Source organism: Cibotium barometz, chromosome 36, assembly GCF_041138505.1.
Source record: "Cibotium barometz isolate CiBa-2024 chromosome 36, ASM4113850v1, whole genome shotgun sequence".
Taxonomy (NCBI): Eukaryota; Viridiplantae; Streptophyta; class Polypodiopsida; order Cyatheales; family Cibotiaceae; genus Cibotium; species Cibotium barometz.
This window is the reverse complement of record NC_141081.1, coordinates 11,559,747-11,576,354: the sequence shown is the minus strand read 5'-3', so window position 1 is coordinate 11,576,354 and position 16,608 is coordinate 11,559,747. Positions and strand designations below refer to the sequence as shown.

The 16,608-nt window shown below is 38.0% G+C and overlaps 1 protein-coding gene across 1 annotated transcript; it reads right to left on the bottom strand.

Annotated features, from left to right (window-relative positions):
• Window positions 1-9,599: 9,599 nt before the first annotated feature.
• Window positions 9,600-11,914, bottom strand: LOC147617488 (UDP-glycosyltransferase 85A2-like). The gene is made up of 2 exons (XM_086775741.1): window positions 11,230-11,914; window positions 9,600-10,642 (listed from the first exon to the last, which is right to left on the bottom strand). Exons 1-2 carry the CDS (start codon window positions 11,708-11,710, stop codon window positions 9,714-9,716), a joined length of 1,410 nt encoding a protein of 469 aa, XP_086631867.1. The 5' UTR covers window positions 11,711-11,914; the 3' UTR covers window positions 9,600-9,713.
• Between the last annotated feature and the right edge of the window lie 4,694 nt (window positions 11,915-16,608).

Below are 16,608 nucleotides of genomic sequence, written 5' to 3'. Positions count from 1 at the left end.
TTTTCCTGAACTTTCTCGAAAAGGTTTGATAATTCAGTTACTATTTTGCTGAATTTCTATCTTTGAATATTCACTTAACTGATTTCTAATTTAGTTAAATGAATTTCAATGAGGAATAAATTAATCATTTATCTGAATATTTTGATCTCGATAGATTTTTTGAATTTTCTTTTACAATCCATGTGAATATAAAATGATAGAAATTTCTCTCTTAGAGTATTTAATTATTCATTTATCAAATACTCATAGAATTTAAACATAGAATTTAAGAGAATTCTAATTTTGATATAAAAATTCTTTATGCATCTATTTATGTATAAAAATTAACTTCAATGGGAATAACGATTTTATTAAAAAAAATCCTTTTACGCATCTATTTATGCATAAAATCTACTTTAATAGGAATAACAATTTTAAAATAAAAAGAATTTCTTTATCCATCTATTTATGCATAAAAATTAATTTCTATAAGAATAACTCTTTTATAATAAAAAAATATTCCTTTATGCATCTTTCTATGCATAAAAATCAAATTTAATAAGAATAACACTTTTGTAATAAAAAATTCCTTTATGCATCTTTCTATGCCTAAAAATCAAATTTAATAAGAATAACACTTTTGTAATAAAAAAAATTTCTTTATGCATCTTTCTATGCATAGAAATCAAATTTAATAAGAATAAAACTTTTATAATTAAAAAAATTCTTTTATGCATCTTTCTATGCAAAGAAATCAAATTTAATAAGAATAACACTTTTGTAATTTAAAAAAATTCCTTTATGCATCTTCCTATGCATAGAAATCAAATTTAATAAGAATAACACTTTTGTAATAAAAAAAAATTCCTTTATGCATCTTCCTATGCATAGAAATCAAATTTAATAAGAATAACACTTTTGTAATAAAAAAAATTCCTTTATGCATCTTTCTATGCATAGAAATCAAATTTGATTCTCGGAAAAAAAAAAGAAATCAAATTTGATAAGAATAACACTTTTGTAATTAAAAAAATTCCTTTATGCATCTTCCTATGCATAGAAATCAAATTTAATAAGAATAACACTTTTGTAATAAAAAAAATTCCTTTATGCATCTTTCTATGCATAGAAATCAAATTTAATAAGAATAACACTTTTGTAATTAAAAAAATTCCTTTATGCATCTTCCTATGCATAGAAATCAAATTTAACAAGAATAACACTTTTGTAATAAAAAATTTCCTTTATGCATCTTTCTATGCATAGAAATCAAATTTAACAAGAATAACACTTTTGTAATAGAAAAAATCCTTTATGCATCTTTCTATGCATAGAAATCAAATTTAATAAGAATAACACTTTTGTAATAAAAAAATTCCTTTATGCATCTTCCTATGCATAGAAATCAAATTTAATAAGAATAACACTTTTGTAATAAAAGAATTCCTTTATGCATCTTTCTATGCATATTTAATAAGAATATTAGTGATATCCATGCATATTCATAGGTGAATATGTACATGGAGTAATTAGAATATTTCTCTTAGATGCAAAAATGGTGGGAATTACTCTTTTGGAATAATATAAAAACAAACTTTCTTTTTCACAAAATTCTAGAAAATTTTACCATAACCTCCTTTATATGGTTGACCATTTCTTTTTTTTTAATCTTTCTTTACTTAACTGTATTAACCCAATTTAGAATTTTAGAACTCTAATCTACACAATTTTCTAAATTAAAGAGAGTAAATAATAAAAAGAGTTTGGAATCTTACATCCTACCCCACTTAAAAAATGCGAGATGTCACAAACTAGAGGACAACTCTTTCTCTTAAGATCCAACTAATTCTAGGGTTCCTTATAGTCTGGTGAACCCAACAGAATTTTGGGATAAAGATCCCTTATATAGAACTCATTATCAGATAACAATTCATTCAGATCATATCATTCATATCCTTAACACAATAATGGTCCATTAGACCAAAATTTCCATCTGAACATTCCTCCATGGGAATTTTAATTATACAGCTTTTTCATTTGACATCCCTTAACTTGATCCACTGGGTCAAGTGTTAACAGTAGCAATCTGTCAGCACAATCCACTAATCTCATAGTGATTTGCTGAATTCATTATCATCATTTGAGTTACGAACATCATCACAGGGACTCGTCCCATTCATCCTCATTGTGGTTTTTGCTCAGGTTATCGCTTTTCAACCAAAATTCAGGAATCATCATTTTTCAATCAGAATCCAAATCAACTCATCAGTTCTCAACCAGAATTTTAAAATCATATTAACCACATTCAAATTCATCATGTGGATAGCATTTTTGCTTATAATTTCAAGGTCTTAGATTTACTCGTATATATTGCCAATAAAGAGTTGCAGTTATACCCTCTCGGTATATACGGGTAGTCACGGTCCTTGGAATTTTAAGGTAAATACCATCATGTCTAGGCCTCAAGCAAGTCAGGGATTCCATAAAATTGCGGTACTTCCATTTGAAGACCCAATTACCTATTTATGAATCTTCATTCTGAATATCAATTTGTATGAATTTCATCACACAATTACAACCTTTTACTGCTACTTCATAAATTTTTGACATTTCTGGTTTCTCCATTGATCCACTTTAGCCAATTCGCTCTGATACCAGCTGAAAGATCCCTCTCCCCTCCGCGCAACGAGTTCTGGGGTGCTAGCAGCGGAAGTAGCACTTCTTGCACGGGGCAGGGTCCCTCACTTGCGGCCTCGTCCACATATATCCAGAAAAGAGACTAATCCCTCACTTGCGGCCTCGCCCACGTATATCCGGAAAAGAGACTAATCCCTCGGTTCTTCCAAAATCAAACTCGAAAAAACTTCCCTCGCCCGGAAAGCACAGGCGATTCATTCCTCTAGGATATTTTTACTCTAACGTAGTCAAGAGCCTTAACTAACTGAACTAATCTGACCGAACCCGTAAGTCCTATAGTGAGATCAAGGAAAAGACTTGCACTTGGATCATAGTAAGAGACCAATGTTTTTTTTCCTCATTGAGAGGCACAGTCGTTGATTCTTTTCCATAGAATAATTTTTATCCGGGATTTACTTCATTTATTGTACCATAACAGAATTGAGTCTCTTTTTTTGGGATCCATCAATCCAGCCTAACCCCATCGACTCCCATGGGTTAGCCAACCACCCAACCATTGTAGTGATGGGATGCATTTAAGAATTTGGTTAGGTTTTGTCCCGAGTACCAAGGAAAAGAGTTCCCAAGCCACCTAGCCGGATATTCATGCAAACTTAAAACTAGTCACACCACTTACACACCCAATATGAAATTGCCTTTTTCACAGATTTAGCTGATCATTTAATGAAACTATAGTATCATTGATCACATTCCTCCAAAAACTTGGGACACGCATTAAATTTGACTAGCTTAAAGGGCTAACAACTAGTGGCCCAAATTACAAGCGGGTTAAACTAAGTTAATTTGCTTCATTAGCACGCACAACTTGTAAATTACAAAATTAATCCAATTTGCAAATCCTAATCATTGCTTTTATTCCCATCGGAGCATTGGGTACGATGGTATGGGGAAGGCCCGGATTTTCCATGGCCTCTTAAGCACCAAGAGACTTGAAAAATCCGCACTAGGTGCTAATTACTAACCCGAACATGCTCTGATCATGACCAAACTTTCCAAGCATGTGGGAGGGGCCCACCCCGACATGATTGCAAAGTTTGGTTTCCATCGGATTTCTTTCTCTCTTTTCCATCTTTGGATAGAACCTTAATCTCAGAGGGTTTCTCAACAACCTCTTTGACATTTTTTTGCGCTTGGGCTCTAGTCACTACTCTTCACGACACTAGTTCGTTCTCCTCCTCAGATGTCGTGGGTGATGGAATCACCTCAACATAGTTGAGGGGCGCTTTAGCTTTTTGTGCTGCTGGATCCGCAGGCTTCAACAACCAATCCTTTAGTAGATGGTCGATGCTACACCCTTGGCAAAACCTCTCTATAGGTGGAAACGTAGATGTTGTGCCTATGTTAGCTAAGAGGGGTCGTTTCTTGTTTGGACATTCTCTCGCCCAATGTGGCCCACCACATTCGTAGCATGGTCCTGTTTGTTGCGTGGGGTATAGTCTCTTTGTAGGATATGGTCCTGGATAACCTTGAGTCTTGGTTGGCTGAGATCCTATAAGCATCAAAGAGCTTGGGTCTCCATTAAAGTCATGAACTAGGCTTGGTCCGGTTGGGTTCTCAAAGCAGGGTTCGACAAGAGGATGCTCCACTTTGATGTAGTATGGTTGAGAGCTAACCATCTCCATACCTAATTCAAGATTCACATATTCCTCATATCTAAAGGAAGCTGTGCCATGTGGAGGAGGTTGAGCTCCTAGCACCGGCCGTGCTTGCTCTTGAGCAACTAAGGTTCTCTCATGGTTCACAACTTGCTGTCTAGGTGCAGAGTTGGCTACTTGTTCCCTTTGTATCCTTGCAATGTGATTGCAGTCCGAAGTCACATGTGTGTAGTTCCATTTACAAAGTTGGCACCACTTCTTTGTTGGTTGATTGCCAACCAATGGTGAGAAGGTTGGGCACTACTCGATTTTATGGCTACCTCCACATCCTCCACAGAAGTAGGGGCCTGTATAGGTACAGTATGCATGTATGATGGTTGGGGTCGGTAGGAAGGTCTGTAGTATTGCCCCATCTTTTTCAGTACTATCTCAGCAATCTGATCTGGATTAACTATGGCACACTAGAGTCAGAGCCCTTCCCAGAGCTACGTTTATCGTCCGGATGACTATCTTGGTTTCCCATGCTAGTCATGTCAAAGTTGTCATCGTAATCCATGGCATCCATGATGCAACACTCATTGAAGATGACATGCTTCTTTGCGTACAAGTGAGCGTGAAGCGTCTTGTTTCGTAAGCCTTCCAGGAAGATAGAAATTAATCTTCCTTGGCTTGGCTTCTCATCGTCAGGGCATCGATTGATGTACTACTTTAGCCTATTTATGCAATCTCGCACAGATTCTTGATCTTTTTGCTTAAAAGCGTAAATTTGAGCTACCGCATTGTGCTTAATTTCCATTTTTGAAAACGCAGCTATAAAGCTCTTTTCCAGCCCATCGAAAGATCGCTTTGCCTCAGGCTCTAAAGTCTGAAACCATGATAAAGACTTACTCTCTAGCATCAAGCCAAATCCTTCGATTTGTGTATGCGTATCCGTGACTTGCGCTCCTAGCTCTCCAATGGAATGATAAACACTCCTTTCATTGTTTGCTAGGGGATTCAACCCGGTTAGGTGCATGGAAGCTTATCCCTTTCAGGAGAGGATGCTATGAACATCACTACCTAGACATAGACTTTACACACAAGCTCAATCTTGCCATAGCTCATTCACTCATCAACCCTCTCATTCATGCATCCAATACAAGAAGAAAGCTAAACTAATGCATACACAAGCTCAAAGCATACTTCATTCTCAAGCACCTACTTCCCTAGCATGCACACAAACCTTGAAGCTTAATGGAACTTGAAATAAACATGCATTCTCATTCACTACTCAAGCAATGCCTTGCCCATGGATAAGCTACAAGCTATGGAGAAGCTTAAGCTTGAATCCACTAGCACACAAAGCCTAATAGAGAACCCACAAGCATAAACAAAGAAGCATGCACACTAGAGAATAGAAATGAGAAGAGAGAAAAACATCCTCATTGCATTGAATTAGAAGAGCATTGCTCATACAATAGTGTAGATGGGGAGAGAGAAGAGCTTGCACCTCTATGAACAAGAGGGAGAGCTAGTCTCAAGAGAGCTCAAGCATGAGTTCAGTTCAGCCCAAAGTGTGTGTGAGCTCTCAAATGAGCCACTATTTATACTAAAACTCCTAAAACTCCCAAAACTTCCCATGTGGGATTATTCTCAAGCCCACTCCCACGCTCACCTACAACTTGGAACTCTTGTCACCTACAACTTGGAACTCTCTACAAGAGCCCTAAATAAGAATGTCAAGTCTCTTGTTTTCCTGCTTCCATCTTTGTGTTGCATCCTTGCCTTGATCACCACTCGTCACGCAACAGGGTCATTATGGGAACTTTGCGCTAAATGGTTTATAGTCATCTGACCCTAATCTCACAGTTGGCTCCATTGAATTCTTTTTACATAACATGGAGAGGATGGATAAGCACCCTCTTGGTGATCTAGCAATAAATGGGATTTTGAGAAGAAGTGTTTCACTTCTTGGTGCTTTGAACTCAAGGGAAGATTTAGACTACCACAATATCAACGATGGTAAAGTGCCTATTGTTAAACAGGTGTCAAGTGATAATGCAGATGCGACTTCCACAACTAGGAATCCCACACCACCTTTTGAAGCAGCTCAAGCAAGTTGATCTACTTCCAATGCAGACCCATAGTATCAAGAGAACCAACCACACCAATGCTTGTTCTAGCTAACTAACCATCTACAAATGAGGGCACCATTGGTGCTTCATTATTCCGTAAGTTGCCAAAGAACTTGCTCCTATAGGTAGATAATTGTGCAGGTGAAAACAAAAATCAGTACTTGTTTGTATATTTGTCTCTTCTTGTTGCAAGTGGTGTTTTCAAGGTTGTCCAATTGATGGTTGGGCACACACATGAGGAGATAGATGCAATGTTTAGTAGGTTTTTTGAGAAACTAAGAGTTGTCCATTACCACATTTGATGGATACCTTAATGACTAGCTCAACTTCATTTCTAGTGGCCTTCTTGCTTAATAGAACCCCCGACTTCAAGAGATATTGTGATGGGCAAGAAGCACTTATAGGCCACTCGAAACTACTTCAATTTCGGTTCCTCATCATGAAGGGGGACACACCAATAATGCAATATAAAGTGCATCAGTTGATTGGAGACCTAGTGATGGAGGTATCCCACTATGGAAGAAAGATAGTCAAGATAAATCGATGCTACCTTCGGGGAATCCACCTCTATTGCCAATGGAAGAGTATGTAAAGGGGCATGAAGATTTGATATCAATAATAAAATCTTACATAAAATTTTGGCAGAATCTTATAAATGATTCATGTGTGCCAAGATATTATAGGCTTGTGATAGATTATTGGAATAATGTAATCTAAGGGCTAGAGAAATTAGTAACATCAGAGGCTAGATTGTACACAAATTTATGGCCAAAATATGCCCAACAGGTGGATGATGTGGATACTCAAATGGATGCTGGAAGATTCTTAGGTTATGAAGAGCACAATAATCATTATTGTGGGCCTCAATGGGAAAAACCAAGGGAAGAGTTCAACCCAATGCATGATGTGGATACTCAAATGGATGCTGAAAGATTCTTAGGTTATGAAGAGCATAATCGTCATTATTGTGGGGCCTCAACAAAAAAAACCAAGGGAAGAATTCAACCCAATATATGATGTTAAAAGCAAGGGGACATTATATTGTTACATCCAGATAATACAGACATATATCCCATTTAGCTTGCTATGATTGAATCAAAGATTGATATGGACAGGACGTCACCAAACTACAAGAAGCTTTTGATACAGTATTGGGGATCTTGTGCAAGGAAGAATGGTATGATAGATGCAGAGGCCTACACTGATTGTTGAAAGGGGTTCTAGATGGAGAACAAGGTAGATCCATAAGTGTGGAAAATGATTGATGCAATTGTTTGGAGACCCAAAAAACTAGGGCCATGTACAAGAATCAAGATACCAGTTAGGGAAGCCAAAAAAGCATAACAAGGCTTCCACACACAAACCAGATGAGGATGAACTTGATGGTGCCTCCATTGAGCAATAGTAGAATCTTGACTCAATTTTGTGGTGCTGTAGTTATGCTTTTTGTATCTTTCTCAACACTTAATATGAACCATCTTTTGTGCCTATGACGTTCTTTTGTCTTAACAGTGTTGATATTTATAAGGTTTACTTTTTTTCAATGTTGAATCTGATTGATGCATGTCTATGCAAGAGACAAATACCACTTCCTTGTTATGGTGTTTTTCAACACCACCTTCCTACATGATCTATCAATCACCATGCAAATATGGATCTCTATACCTATGTATGTTTTCTCACATTAAGTGGGAAATTCCCAAATTATACAAAACCTCTCAATTTTGAAATACCCAAAATGTAAGATTTTTCCCATATTACCTAATGTGGTGTTAAATGACACTTTTGGTTTTCTATTGCCATTTCAACCTAAAAATGTCGGTCCAAGAACGTGGCTACCATTTCCTATTACCATTTATACCTAGTTCTGTAGTAGTGATAGTCAACGATGGTAACTAATGCTCTACATCTTTCTCACCTCTAATAACTAACATAGAAATGTCACTCTCTTCGAAGTGAATAGGCTTTTAAAAAGCCTATTAGTCTAGTAGCAACTTGCAAGGACATGCTAACTTCTACAAAACCTTGTATATAATGAGAGTGTATGTGAAGGGTGATAAAAAATAGGTCTCGTTACACATTTACATAAATGTATATATATTATATCTTTTAAGTACACATCCTTATAGAATTCATGGGTATATATAGGAAGAGTGATTAAAAAAAAGTATGATTATCACATTCACGTAAATGTATTGGAAGGGTGATAAAAAAAGTAGGTCTATTTGTCACACTCATATAAGTATGTATTTTATAATAATACACAGACTCTATGAATGTGACATGGTGCTTTTTATAATGTTTTGAGTGGGAATGGAAAAGTTACTTTATTATTCAAATAAAAGTAAACAAAGGCTTTGATTTAACAAGTGCCTAGATAGCTAGAAATCATGCCTTAAAAATGAGGATGGGGGCCATATCCGCCCTCCAAGGAAAGGAGATCCACCCTCCAAGGAAATGAGAGGGCCTTATAGATGAGGATGGGGGCCATAGTTGCCCTACATACAAGAAAATGAGTGGATTGCTTTTTCTTGAATTTAAAATAGTACATGGTAATAACAATTGATCCTACAAAGGTCCTACAAAGGAGGTTGGGTCACATCATTGATGAGTAGAGGATTGATTTTTCGTGAATTTAAAATAGTACATGTGGTAATAACAATTGATCCTACAAAGGTCCTAAAAAGGAGGTTGGGTCATATTATTGATGAGTATGAGATGACCCTCTAGCCTTGATAGATTTCATAAATGTGACATCGTGCTTTTTATGAATGTGACGTGTTGCTTGTGGTGCTTTTTATAATACACATACTTTATGAATGTAACATGGTGCTTTCATAATTTTTGGATTGGAAATAAGGAAGTTAATTGTTTATTCAATTAAATGAAAGTAAAGGATAAAAGGTAGATCTGAGTTTTTGTTTCTTTGACGGGGGAGGAACATACACATTTTTTAGAGTGAGGGGCAAGGGTGGGCTAGAATAGAACCCAAGATCTCGGAGGAGAAGGGGAGAGGGATGGGCTACATTTTATAAACTGAGGGGGAGGGGTGGGCTAGAATAGAACCCGCGATTTGGGAGGAGAAGTGTTCCACCTTTATCACCTAGATTTTGTCTCCACCCCCACATACATCCAAGTTGGTGCTTTATGTGGCTTTGATTGAACAAATATATGTAGAGCTATGCCAAGTTGACCCCGGATCCGAAAACAAAAATAAAACAAAAAGTTGAACATATATCCATATAGATAGAAACGATCCCTTACAATCAAAGCAACAGACCTCCAAGAAAGGAGAGGAAAGCTTTTTATTTTAAATAAAGGAATAAATTTAAAGATTAGGAGGTTGGGCCATATCATTGACGAGTTGCTTCCAGTGGAGGTTGGAAGAACCACCGGCCTCGATAGATTGTTGGGCGGCCTTTCGCCAATGCGAGGCAGCGTGTTTGAGCTGTGAAGAGGTGTCTCCTTGCATGAGGGCACGAGCCTGTCGCTCCACCTCGTCTTTGTGTACGAGACCATTGTGGTCCACCTCAAAATGTAATCCCACGTTCCAGGCATCCATAGAGCACCTATTATTGAGCATTTGGTCTGCAAAGTAGGGCCACCCAAGCATGGGCACCCCGGCAGAGATGCTCTCCAATGTGGAGTTCCAGCCACAATGCGTGAGGAAGCCGCCCACGGCCGGGTGGGTAAGCACTTGGAGCTGGGGTGCCCATTCCACGAAGCATGCACGCCCCTGCATTCTTTCTAGGTAGCCTTCGGGGAAAAGGGCCGCCTCACCGTGCGTGAGGTCCGGTCGGATCACCCAAAGCATAGCTAATTGGCTAGCTTCCAAGCCCAAGGCCAAGTGTTCAAACTGTTGGGCCGACATGATGGCAATGCTCCCAAACGAGATATACAAAACAGATGATCGCTCTTGCCCATTTAGCCATTTCAAGCAATTGTGATCTTCTGGCCACAGGGAAGCTGTTCCATACGAGTCTAGCTGCCTATCTCCACCTTCTTCAAAATACGATGCTGGGAGCAGAGGTCCCACTGCGTATATGGTATTGTTCTCCTCTCCCAAGGCTTCCATTGAACCTCTCTCAAGCTCTTCGAATGTGTTGATTGCAATCCATCTGCTCTCTTTTAGCCTTCTATACGGCTGCAGAAAGATGTCAAACATGAAGTCTTGCGTATCGTAGCTCTGCAAGTACGTGTGTAGCTCCGTCACCTTCAGCGGCGGCACTCCTCGCACCCATGTTATTCGCTCAGGCTCTGCACAGACACACAACGGCACAGCTTAATGGAAGAGATTTACGTTGTTACCATCTTACTCATTAGAGTATGATTATCTTAAGCACTAGCCATTAAGTATAGAATTCAAGGATGGATGTCATCATGAAGCCCAATCCCGTCCATTAGCTTATACGTGCTCTCCATTGACCACAAGTAAAGCCCAACCCCATTCATTAACTGATTATACCATTAAATCCAATTCAATTGACTACACCAATTGCCTTAACATAATTAACACAGGTACTCCGTCTTCTCCGTCGCTACACTACTACAAAATACATAATAAGTCATTAGGAGATGATTAACCCACCCACTTAATAATCATAATTGCTAATTACATAATGATGAAGGCGGCTGACCGACAACACTTAGGAGATGATTAACCCACCCACTTAATCATAATTGCTAATTACATAATGATGATGAAGGCTCACCCCCTTAGGAGATGATTAACCCACTTAATGATAATTTCTAATTACATACTGATGAAGGGTCGCATAAATCATTAGGAGATGATTAACCCACTTAATCATAATTGCTAATTACATAATGTGATGAAGGCTTACCCTTGGGAGATCGGTGCCCTTGATTAATAGCCATGATAGATGCGTAGGTACCAGCTGAAGAAGTCAAAAAAGCAAGCCTTCTGAGGCCGAATTTGGTGGCCACATCTTGTGTGAAGTAGAGGTGAAAGTCCGAAATCATGCACGTGACAGGGGTGTCCTCGGATTGGAGTAGACTTTCCACCAGCTCTTCAAAAACCGGCTTCAAGCTAAAGAAAGACTTGCACATGTCAACAGCAACGTCGCGCCCACTCGTGCTTCCATTCTCTCGATTGTCCCTGATCTCTGCAAAGCGTATGTCAAGGCCTTGCTCTTCAAAACGGGGCTGCAAATTGCGCTTCAGTATTGGATGATTGTGCTGTGTATTAACAAATGTTATTATGAAGCCTTCTAAGGCGAGCTTTATAGATAAGTGCATCGTGGGTCCTATGTGGCCTTGTGCAGGGAAGGGGATAACAACGGCATGTGGTTTGATCAGACCCATATTGTTAACAGGAGGAAGGGTTTAATTAGCTCACTAACTACGAGCTAATTAGGGAACTGAGAGCGCCTAATTAGACAAGCTGCTGGTGGAAGGCCGCCAGCAGGCGTGGAGAAGCTTAATGAAAGCGCTGCGAGGCGGCTTGATGAGGTGAATTTACGTGAAGATGCAGCTGTGCGTGCGAGCAAGGAAGGCAGGCAGCTCTCAGCGAAGGAAGCAGCTGTGCGCGAGCAAGCTGCTTTAAGTGAGAAGACGGAGCGGAGCTTTTTAAGTGAAGATGATGATCGGCTGTGAGAAGATAAGGTGAGACGATTTCATGGTATAATAATAAGGTGAGACGATTTCAGACGTCTCTCTCTGTTCTTGGTATAATAATAAAATGTATCTTTTGAAAATTGACCGTTGACCAATTGACGCCTCCTTCCCACGCCTTCTTGACGGCTGGAAGCCCTCCTTCCCACGCCTTCTTAAAATAATGCATCAATCATCAATGTGGTCACCTTAGACCTCCTCAACGCCATTGTTTCTCCAAAACAAAACAAAAACAAAAAAAAAATCCCTTTTCCCAAAAAGTGGAAAACCTTCATTGTGAAATTATCTATAAAGAAAAATCTTGAAATCTCAAGGTTTTTGTTCTATAATAGATGCGTAAAGAATCTTTATATCAAAAATTAGAATTCTCTTCAATTCTATGTTTAAATTCTATGGATAGATGTGATGAGATGTGATGTGAATCAGATAGATGTGAATGGATGGATGGATGTGATGTGAATGGAGGTGTGATGAGATGTGAGTGTATTTGAGGTTCATAGGGTTTTATGCTCTTTGCTTAATTGTGGTCTCACTCCCTCTACCATGGGGATGGTATGTTTGACTTCTTTGGGAGGAGGTACACCCTTCATGTCTATGTACTTCCATGCGAAGAAATCCTGGAATTCTATGAGAAGAGTGACCATGTATTTTTCTTCTTCTCTGCCAGCAGAGAGGTCTTCCCCTATGCAGATGGCTCTAGGATCTTGCCCTGGGCCTCCCAGCTTAACTTATTTAATTTTTTTCGGACCAGCATAAGATGTCACTGGCTCTCCATAATGGGTTCTTTGGGCCGAGTCATATTTTACAGAAACGATCGGCCATTTTGAAGGTCCTGAAGTGTCCAGGAACTTGTTAAGTCTTCTCAACTTTAGCGCTTTCTTCTTCCATCAAATTTTTGGCTTCTTTGACTGTAAATGCTAAATTTTTGTTGCGTGCCTTGGATACAAAGTGGCAAAGCTTTTGAGTTTCAAGTTGGGAATCAATGGGTTCCTTCAGTTCTGGGAGGTGACCGTATTGACCGGAATGGGAATGTCCGGTGAGCTCCTTCTGCCAAACTTAGCAGAAGTAATCTTGTGTGTTGATAGCTCCAACATATTTCAGCCAATGCTCTTTCAACTTATTCGGGAAGACGCATGCATTCTTTTCGGGAAAGCCCTTAGGTTTATGAGTTCTGCACAGATGGTTTCCCTGTAATAGTTCCTCCCTATTGTCATTCCCATGCTCATGACTTGTTGTGACTTTGGGTATACACGCGACGCTTAGCATGTAGAGGGACGTGATTTCTTTCCCATAACTGTAGTAAATTGGGTGGCTTTGTGTCTTGGAAGTATGTCCAAGGTGGCAAGGATATGCATCCAATTCTCAGACCTTCCAGCATTGTGGGAGGGGTTCAAATTCCATGCTATCCCTCTCCTCATTGATCGTCTTATGGCATGTTTAGCATAAGTGGACTACGGGTGGATTGGGTTGTTGTTACTGAATCCTTTGCGAAGGGTCGGCCACTCATAGGATAGACTTTCCAAGTGCACAAGTTGACCTTGTTTTTCTTCCGGGGATATAAATATAATCTGTGTCCCAGTCATGGATCATTTTGGTTTCTCTCATGAATGGACATCCTAGGAGATGCAGCCATAAGAAACAAGCTATTGGCCGAAGTTCATCACCATGAAGGTGTGTCAAAAGTTGGTCTTGAGGATCCTGATCTTCTTCAAATCCCTCAGGAGGATCCTAAGGGCCTTGCACAGCGGCTCCATCAGAGCAAGTTTCATAAGTAAAGTCATGTCATCCATGGCAGGTGCTCCCCATTTCTCCCAGCATTGTTTAGTAACAATCCTCACTCCAGCTCCTCCATCAGCAAGTTTCATAAGTAAAGTCATGTCATCCATGGCAGGTGCTCCCCATTTCTCCCAGCATTGTTTAGTAACAATCCTCACTCCAGCTCCTCCATCCAGGATGGCGGACTTGAAGGCCATCGAAAGCTATGGGGATTGCTACCTTGCGTTTATCTCCTTCAAAGTATTTCCCTAGTTTGTTGACTTGAATAGTAGGGGCTCCAATGATTCCATGGGGCTCTACGAATCCATCCTCATTTATCTCATTAAAGCTTTCTAGTTCTATGGGCTCTTGCATTCCTATTCTCCTAGGCGTCCTTCCATCTAATCATTCCATAAACTTGGACTACCTTAGAGTAAGGTGCCAATGGGGATTTAGATTTGAGAAGATAGGAAGGAGGTCAGACCTACAATGTCTCTAGGATCGGGTGAGGTTTCTTGAGCTGGATCACCCTTTTCCGTGTTTAGGCTCTTGTGGGTGTAGGGTATTGGAACCTAGACTTCCATGTCTATTATTTTTGGGTGACCATGTCCTAGATTTTTGAGATACTCTGCAACTAGGTTGCGTTCCATACATCCTAGACCACTAGAGTGTGAGCCAGGGAGGAGAATGCCCCACACCAATCATGTAGCATACTATTCATGGAATGGGGAGAATAACCAATGCACATAGTTGCTTTCTGATGATGGGTGCCATGCCCCTTTTTTAGCATTTTGGCCGTTAAACACTTGAAATCTTTTAAAATGCCAGTGAAAAACTACGCTAGAATACAAAAATATTTGCTATATTTCACCAAACCAGTCAATTTTGCAAGGAAAGGGTGCCGCGAGTTCAATGCTCACCCCCCTCACTCCATAAGGGGTGTAATTAAATACATGACCCCCCCTCCCCCGGCCGCAAAAAAGGGGGGGAAAACTTATTCTTCATGACAGTTTGAGCACTATTTTTTTAAAATTCTTCATGATAGTTTAACCACTAATTTTTTTTCTCACATATGACAATACTATGACATATTGAACAAGTGTAATAACAAGTGACATACACATTTGAATAAGCATCCATCCACATGCTATTGTGAGAAAATGCAAAGGTAACATTAAGTAAACTATACCACACCCAATATCATTGGTACTGGTTGAAGTTTTTGGCTCTATTTTAAAATCATGTAACAACGTGCTATTCATGGCCCTAAAAAAAAGATTCCTTTTTAATCAAGTTTTTAAAAAACCATGATGCTTACGTACATTTATATCAAAATATGACTAAAAAGATCCCTTTTTAATCATATTTTGAAAAAATCAAGATGCTTACGTACAATCATATCTAAAAGTAGACAAAATTTCTATGTTTTGGGATTCGCTCAAATTGATCTTAAAGTGGAAATTTCCTTAAGAATACACTTTATAAATTAAAAACAGGTAAATCCAAAAAACTATTGATGATTTAAAGTATACAAAATAATCCCAAAATAAAATTTTAAGTTTTATGACAAACGCTTACAAATAATTCGTCAACTTTTTTGTAATAGTTTATTTTTAACTTTTCTACAATTTTTTTTTAAAGATACACTTCTTAATTTAGTCAAAGATAATGAAGTGATATAAATTTCTCCATATTAAACAAATTTATTTTTATTTTAAACTTACATTGATTAAATTTAAAATAGTATGATATTAATATTTATTTATTTTATCATAATTTTTTTTAGTTTTTAATTTTGTTTATTTAATACAAAAAATATTAAAGATGATATATAGATAATGGCTATTGATTTCAAATAATATGGTTAGTACATATAAACATTTCAAGTTCAATAAAAAATTACGGATTGGGTATCAATTTTTGTTATTGATTTTGAATATAAAACTAGATATTGAGAAAAATACATCTAGGTATTAACATACCCGATATTGAAATGGCATCCTGTATTTCTATTTTGTAGGCTCAAGTTGTGGTGTAATCCAGCCATGTGCATGCACCTCAAGGTCATTATGAGCTTTTGTTGGAGATGCTTCATGGATTGAAGAGTGTAGAACAAGCTTTTATTGTGCCTACATCTCCAAAAGGTACATTGGCCAACTCTCACTCATCGATGACATCTGTGCAGTGGATGTGGCTTCCCTCTTCATCACAACAAAAAAGCATTGATCTCAATTTATCGAGAGAGAGAGAGAGAGAGAGAGAGAGAGAGAGAGAGAGAGAGAGAGAGAATTACTTAGATCGACTTGGATGGATATGTCCAAACTTATAGATAATATCATAAATGTAGTTTCTATGTACATATTTTTTTACTTGAAAAATATGATACATACTATTTGTTGTTTTATAGGTACTAATATACATATTTTTAATCTTATTTAAGAAATACAACTAGTGTTGTGGATGTATCTTGATTTTGTGATTTTTCTAACTGGATACATGTAAAAAGTATAAGTTTTCTATGCATATTTTGTAAATTGTAACATTAAAGCTCATTTAAAAATATCGTGAGCATTTTAATTATATTGATTTTAATGCTTTCCCAATACTAAAATACTTTATTTATTTCATGGAGATTAGAATCTTAAGTTAGAGACTACTTGTTTAACTATGATATAAGTATATGATAATGTTATGGGTATGAAATTTATTATATTTCGATGATCAATATTTTATAAAGAATATATACTCGACTAATATGTGTGCAAGAACCAACCGCCGCTAAGATGAATGTGCAAGCAAATTACTTAAAGGTTGCACAAGGTGCAAGTGGTAAA